Source organism: Mercenaria mercenaria, unplaced genomic scaffold, assembly GCF_021730395.1.
Source record: "Mercenaria mercenaria strain notata unplaced genomic scaffold, MADL_Memer_1 contig_915, whole genome shotgun sequence".
Taxonomy (NCBI): domain Eukaryota; kingdom Metazoa; phylum Mollusca; class Bivalvia; order Venerida; family Veneridae; genus Mercenaria; species Mercenaria mercenaria.
Window position 1 is genome coordinate 23,924 of NW_026463830.1, and position 7,985 is coordinate 31,908.

The 7,985-nt window shown below is 34.1% G+C and overlaps 1 protein-coding gene across 1 annotated transcript; it reads right to left on the bottom strand.

Annotated features, from left to right (window-relative positions):
- Positions 1–270: 270 nt before the first annotated feature.
- Positions 271–4,442, bottom strand: LOC123531040 (17-beta-hydroxysteroid dehydrogenase type 6-like; the record flags this gene model as incomplete). Its single annotated transcript, XM_045311819.2, has 4 exons — positions 4,121–4,442; positions 2,396–2,654; positions 943–1,106; positions 271–373 (listed from the first exon to the last, which is right to left on the bottom strand). Coding segments are annotated over exons 1-4 (848 nt in total), but the record flags the coding sequence as incomplete, so codon positions are not given.
- Between the last annotated feature and the right edge of the window lie 3,543 nt (positions 4,443–7,985).

Sequence of the window (7,985 nt, forward strand, 5' to 3'; positions counted from 1 at the left end):
GCCTCTGCGACCAGTGCATGTTATGACCAGCCTGCACGTATGTGCAGTCTGATCATGATTTGCACCATTCGCCATTCAGTCAGTATCTTTTTGGTAAGTACACCTTTTAACAGTTAATGGTACTTTCCAAACTGAAAGATGGACAAATTCATTATATTTTAGCAGGATAAGGGTTAAATGAGATTGATGCTAAATAAGAGATGATTGGTGTCATCCTGCACTCATTAAAATCGAGTGATTTTCTCATTATCATCTACTTATTCGTCCTACCTCTTTTTCGGAAATTTGGATGTGATAGCATGAATATAGGCATCTACGACAATATGAATGTTTGTTGACCCTGTTTCCTCTAACCGATGAATGGATCCTTCCACTAGACAAAAGAAAAAGAAAACTACGTCAGACATGGCATATGCAGCAAACAATGCCCTTAGGACAATAAACTGTCACCCAGCATTATTCATATAGTATATAAGTACATTTAGTTTGGACAATTTCGAAGAAAAATAAAGTTAATAAATAATATTTAAATAATGTTATTACCATTATTTTAACAACCACAATTACAATAAAGTTTATGCATCTTTCAGTTATCAGAAATTTCACAAGAACGGCTAAACATTAAAACGCCGATTTATCATTTAGTTTGTGTTTAAAGTAAAACTGTAAAACAATTTAGACAATTTAGTATAACGTCTAAGGCCAGTTTCAAGTCACTGTATTACGGAATCGTGGGTGAATTAAGTGCAGGTCACCGTACAACAAGTGCGTTTCCGGTATATTAAGGAAATATTATACAAGGCTTAATTCTACAAAACGTGGTATTGAGCTAATTTACTGGGAAAACAGTGCTGGTTTCTTGGGAGGATTCATATTCATAAGGCATCGACACTCGGGCCTGCTTTCTCCTAACTAAATCCCTGGCTAAGAAAAAGAACTTACGCTGACCAACGGCGTCGTTAGGAAGTTGTGATCTGATCTCAGCTGGTAAACTTGCCACCTTGTTTTCGGCCATTCGCCTGATATATCCTCTGCCAAATATGGGCGTTTTAAAAGCTCCTGGCTCAATAATTTGTACCTTCACGCCCGTTCTATACAGCTCTCGCCTTTATAGAAGAATAAAAGAATTAAAAAAACTTGGAGCTGATCATAGAACCTGGTATGTTACTTTTAATTTAAGTAAATAAAAGATAAAATATTAGCAAACAGTAGCTTTGATCCAGCTTGATGACCGGTCTCGCTTACTTTATTCTCTTTGTAAAGAGTGCAACGTAGGCATGCATCCATGTTCATTTGACAAAGAACTCCAGTTAAAAAGTATATGTTACTGGCAACTGAGGTAAGGCAAAAATGTGCTATCAAGGTTTGATTATGCAACCAATATCGACATCACTTGATAACTTCTCGTGCCTGTATTTGCTATTGCTTATATTTACAATCATCGAGTGAAAGTAATGTTTGTTATGACAACATCCTTGAAAAATTACTGCAAGGTAATGCACGGCAAAATTGGACTAATATTTCTAAATGTCGACATTAATTACCTTCGATAAAGAGATGAATTTTTTATCAATATTCACATTATTATAATTATACAGCAAACACTTTACAGATGTGTTAAAGTGGTGGATCTGTTTGTCTGTTTGTTTTGGGTTTAACGCCGTTTGTCAGCAGTATTTCAGTTATGTAACGGCGGGCAGTTAACCTAACCAGTGTTAATGGAATCTGTACCAGTACAAATCTGTTCTCCGCAAGTAACTGCCAACTTCCCCACATGCAAATTCGGAATCCCTCAGTATAAACGGAAAGCCAGGAGCTGTCGTGAGCTACATTATCATCCGAAGAATACCGAAGGATCATACCAGTATCGTACGGAAAGTACCGATCGATTAGGCCTGAAAAATTCTTTGTTTCCGGTAACATGCTAAAAAAATAGGGTAGGTAGGTCGGAATAAATGTTTTTTGGGATTTATTTTTTCATAAAGTGAGACTTTTCGGAAATTATTTTTGTGTCAAATAATTAATACAAATAAGGGGGTTATATCTTTAGAGCATCAGTAAGTTGATTTCTAACATCACTGACCATGCTTAAATCATAAATAGTGCAGTTTTGCAACTTTTTGTTAAAAAGGTGAAAACAATATTCTTCAAGGCCATATGGCCATAAAAACATTTAGGGTCAGGCCAAAAAATTAGGGTAGGTCTGGATACCGAAAACAAACATTTTTTTTACGCCTTACCGTTACATTGTTAAAAAGCTCATGATAAAAATATACACTGTTTTAACATCAAAATAGTGTACACGTATGTTTATTCATGAATTTAAAAAAAAAAAATTTCATGAAATAATTTGCTTAATGTTTTATCAAACTGTAACTGATAAAGTAATATTTACCTAAGGACATCAGAGAAGGCCTCTACACCATATTTGGATATGCAGTAAGACGAGTTTAACAATGCGATTCTACCCAAAACACTTGCTGTATTAACGATACGCCCCTTTTCTTTCAGAACTAATTGCATACATGCTTTCGTTACCATGATAACGCCGTATAGATTTACAGCAAGAGTGTTTTCGTAGTCCTGTCTTGTGTGAAGTTTAATCGACCCAATTCCACCCAAAATACCAGCATTGTTCACAACTGCCCACAGTCCTGTAAATGTAAAATCTGGCCATATATGGGATGATTATAGAACAAAATAAAGCCAAATTTGAAAACAATAACTCATAATTTCATTACAAAAGTCTAAAATTAATTTCGCTGCAAGTTTATGGAACAAACTGCGATGTCTGAAGATTCGAGTTCAACGTCTTCATCTATATTTAGTTACGTTTTAACGTCATAAGCGGGCATCAGGGGCAACAGGGGTGTTGCTGATGTAATCACATCTCTTGAACAGACTCAACAGTCTGCTATTTTTAAGAAAAACGATTTTGCTGAGTAGATTTCTGTGTTTCTATAGAACTTTCTCGCAGACTTAATTAAAAACAGACCTTGTCACGAGCACAACTACATAAACAAACCACAAACTATATGCAACCTATATGTCATCTATATCGTAAAAGGTAATAAATGCCTAACCTATGCACTTAAGCTGTTGCAGTTATGGTCTTTAAGTAGTAAATCCGTATAATGCGTATTTACGTGTGCTATTTAGGTATCGTTTAGCCTTACCGTAGCAGAAAATTCATTTTTGATAACTACTGGACGTTGGTAAAACGCATACAGAAAATACGTAAATGAACGGGAAGGGATGATTGTCAATACGAGTTGACTGACTAAAAATAGATCTGGTGTGCCTGTGATACATAACAGACACCGGTATATACCGGTATATACCGGATTCAAGCATCTTTTTCTTTATAATATACTTGATCCGGTACAGACTTTTACATATATATATATATATATATATATATATATATATATATATATATATATATATATATATATATATATATATATATATTGTAGCCAGTATATTATTAATATCATACACTTAATGCGTGTTGACATGCACAAAATTTGCATATTTTTGTCGGGCACTCGGATTATAATGGTTTTGTGACATGCGCAGAACGCACCAGATCTGTCATGAGAAACATCGTTACGAATTCACTAGCTTAAAAGAAGGTACAATACTTTATATGTCGGGAGGGGAAAGACATGTATCGTGCATTTACAAAAAAAATGTAGTGCTATCCATTATGCTATTGAATTAGTCCGTGAATATATAATATCAACACATAAATGTTATACAGTTTGTGGCCCGGTTTTAATTTATTGTACTACGTCATCATTGATAATGTTATATCATCTCTGCTAGTTGTGAAGAAACACAAAACATACTCAAAAAATAATGAATTCTGTATCTTACCAAAAACCCTCAAAAAATATTTCTAAAGAATTGTAATTTTAAGTATGAAAATGGAAGGGTACAAACAACGTTTAGTTTTTTTTGTTTTTTTTGTAAATATCATTTATTATATAAATTTCTTCAAATAAGCAATAGTCCAAAATTTTAAATACATTTGTAGTTTACTGAGAATTGTGACGTTAGTTCAAGACAATGTTTTATTACACCCTCTTGATGAACACCTCTAGCTTATGTCTCTTACCTTTTCCCTCCGGAAGTGTCCGCTGTACAAGTTCCATTGCCTTTTCAATGCTGGCATCCTTCGATACGTCCATTTCAATCGCTTTCAACTTAGAAGAACTTGTTTGATTAAATTTCTCAACTGCAGCCTTTGTCAGACAACCGGCAAACACATTAAATCCTAATTTTTCCAGCTTCTTAGCCAGTTCATGTCCGAAACCGGAATCACATCCGGTAATGAGTACATAACGTGATTCGAAATTGCCGATTTTCAATTTCCTGAACAGCCGATCAAGGATAAATGCAACAATCAAAACGAAAGACAATAGCAGTAAAAGATCCATTCTAATATTAATTATTTTGCGCTTTCATCCGACGAGTAAAGACCTGAAATTATATAAAGAAATGTTATAAATGATAAAAAAAGTCTGGGTTTCTGAGCCATTGTCAGACGAATGACGTTTTGTGTTCAGTTCAATTCAGAGACCTAGATTTAAATCCTTTATACAATCAGTGTGACTGGCTATAGGAAAATGTAAAATCTTAATTTATAGCGTAACCAATAGCCGGGTTTGCAAGTATATGTCTTCTTTTATATGAATGTAGAGCTCTATATTTACAAACTTATTTAGACCTAGATGTGGATAACAATCACTTTATCATTGTGTACAATATACATGTATCATCATGTACGATATAGCAGACAATGAAATTATTCGATTAAGTTCGGATTATGCGGAACCACACTGCGACCCTTTTATCTGTTCGTTTAATCAAGCAAGCGGTGGCGGAAACAAACGATTGTATATTTAGTCGATCATGTACCGCTTGAACTGTTTAATATGTTACGGACCCGCCACTCACCAGGCTACCTATTGGCCACTATTGAATACAGTTATTTTATACTTTTTAATGACAAATCTCTTTTTATTATGTAACTAGTAACCTTTACTTATATTGCCTACCGACTCGGCAGCCTAATTATAGAGCGGCCACTTCGAGTTCAACAGGTCGTGGTTATGCTCCCTGGCCGACTCTTATCAAAGACGTGAAAAATAGTACGAGATTTGTTTAGGTTGGCGTGGCCCTCACCCTGTATTCATGAATCTTGCAACACCAAGCATTAATATTGACACGCAGAAAAGTGCTATTCAAATATTCCAAATTTAGAAATAGCCTTGGCACATTAACCATTCGACACGTTTATTTGATATTCATTTATATTGGAGCCTGAAACGACAATATTTTCCATATGGACATCTAAATTTCATATCTACTGTAAAGGTTCCTGGAATGGTCATAATTATTTTAGTTAATTTCATTATTTTATTATGTTGAGGTTCTTATATAAAAAAGTAAAAACTTTGTTTAGTGTTGTTTAAAATTGAATCATGTATAAAAATTCGTTGCAAGTTTATACTACTACAGTGCCCACCGATTGTTTTTACAATTGCTTAAAAGATGCTATTGTTAAACAAATTTCAGACAAAACTTATGCCATATTGTTATCATAATATCTGAATTAGAATCATAACTTAAATTAAGAGGCATAACACAAACTAACCGCCTCGATAGCCTAGCAGTAGAGCGTCCACTTCGAGTGCGGGATATCGTGGGTTCGATCCCCGGCCGCGTCATACCAAAGACGTGAAAAATGGTACCAGTAGCTCCCTTGCTTTGCGTTCAGCATTAAAAGATAAACTGGTCTCTTCTCTCATACCCTCGTGGCGATGGATTCCATTAGGAATGAGACGTCGAGAGTGATTAATATAAGTTGTAGAACTTCCTTCACAATCGACCTAAAATAAATTATGTATAAACTAAACTAAACAATGGTCAAACTATCAATTATTTCAATACTAAAATGTATACAGTGTTTAAAGGCATATGAAATAGTTTATTTTAAGTCGACATATTTCTTCTTTGAAAATAATGCATAACTAAGATTGAGTTCTCTGGAACCAAATTTGAGCAGATCAATCAACGATTAATTTTTTTTCCGCATAGACCTATATGTAGAGCAGAAGTAAACACATTCACTTATGAATAAAAGAAAATACAATTGATATAATATATCCGAACATAACGCTATCTCTCAGCTTGTTTGTGAAACTGTCAATACCAATAAGACAAAAACAACAAAAGCAGTTTTTTTCCTCAAAATTGGTATTTTAGGGTCTTTTTTAACACAACCACACTTATCAGTGTTGTATAAAGTTATTTTTCTTTAAATTTACCTATCGCCGTATTACATATGGGTACTGCTCAGACAGTTTTAAATTTAAAATCCAAAGGTTATTAACACTTTTATAATATCACCGTTATTTTATTTAAAGATAACCTAACCACAGTTTCTACGCATACCTATTAAATCAGTACAAATTATTTAACTCTTCTAACTTACCACCCCTACCTAGTGTATCTATCCTTTATTGAAACAAACACATTTATGACCAACAGTTGTTGTTTGCTAAAATATTCAGCGTTTGACAGGTCATGAATGTCAAAATAACAACCCTTCGGCCGGAACGTGGGCAGGTGGTGCTTGGACTTTCTGTACGAAGTAGTAATTATATATGTTAATTATAACTATAAATGTAACGTTATTGCGGATGTGTTTATAATACTTTTGGCGAGTTAGTTAAAATACGATATCATTTTTCATCAGCCGTCCTTAACGTAATTTAAAAATAATAAGATCATAATGGACATACATTGATCAAAGTGATAAATTTATTTTCAATATTTCAGAGGACAACACAAGTTTTATGTGTTTATTTTATGTTTATATTTTGTGAAATTGTGATACTACATGTACTTTATCAAGATCACAAAATTTTGATTAAAAAAAACTCGATTAAAATAATTTTTATTTTGTTTTAAGACGTTTGACTATAACGTTTAAAAAGATATGTAAATGTTATGGAGAGTCGAACTATAAATCAAAAACCGCATATGCGCAGCATGCATTATTATATGTTATATATACATACATACACGATGTTGCACACATCAATTGAAAAATAAGCATTAATGTCTTATTAAAATGTTTTCATTTAAGCCTAACGTACTAATTATGTTTTGTACGTAAATAATAAAACAGTCAAAATAAAAACAATAATGTAGGCTCAATTTCCCATTGTTACCTATTAAATTAAATAAAATCTGTAAAACGATCCTTTGGAAGCAAAGAATGCAACCAAGAAGAATAATAGTAGATTCAGTTTTATTGACTTTGTTCATGAGAGGTAATGAAATGTGCAAAACCTCTCACGTCCCCTAGCACCGGCTTAAGCGGAATCCTATTACACATATGAGCCGTGCCATGAGAAAACCAACATAATGGCTTTGCGACCAGCATGGATCCAGACCAGCCTGCGCATCCGCGCAGTCTGGCAGGATCCATGCTGTTCGCTTTCACAGCCTATAGCAATTAGAGAAACTGTTAGCGAACAGCATGGATCCTGACCAGACTGCGCGGATGCGCAGGCTGGTCTGGATCCATGCTGGTCGCCAACCCACTATGTTGGTTTTCTCATGGCGCGGCTCATATGTTGAATGATTTCCATGATCCCAAAGGACCAGAAAATATAACAACACTATTAAAACATCCTATTTTAGTTTTGAAGGTTTACAACACAACATAGAGACCGCATTTGGTGTACTACACTTTTTGATAGTTTACTTGTTATGCATACTCCTGTAGCATCGTGTAGAATGACAAATGTCTAATGAATGAGATCATCTCAGAACTCTTCTGCTCTTTGTTTAAATTTTTTAACCCCCTTACTTCTTTCTTTAATTACAGTTTCGTTTTATAAATATATAGACTTTATACAAAACATATAAAATGAATAAGCCACGCTCTAAGATAAAGCGATTAATTT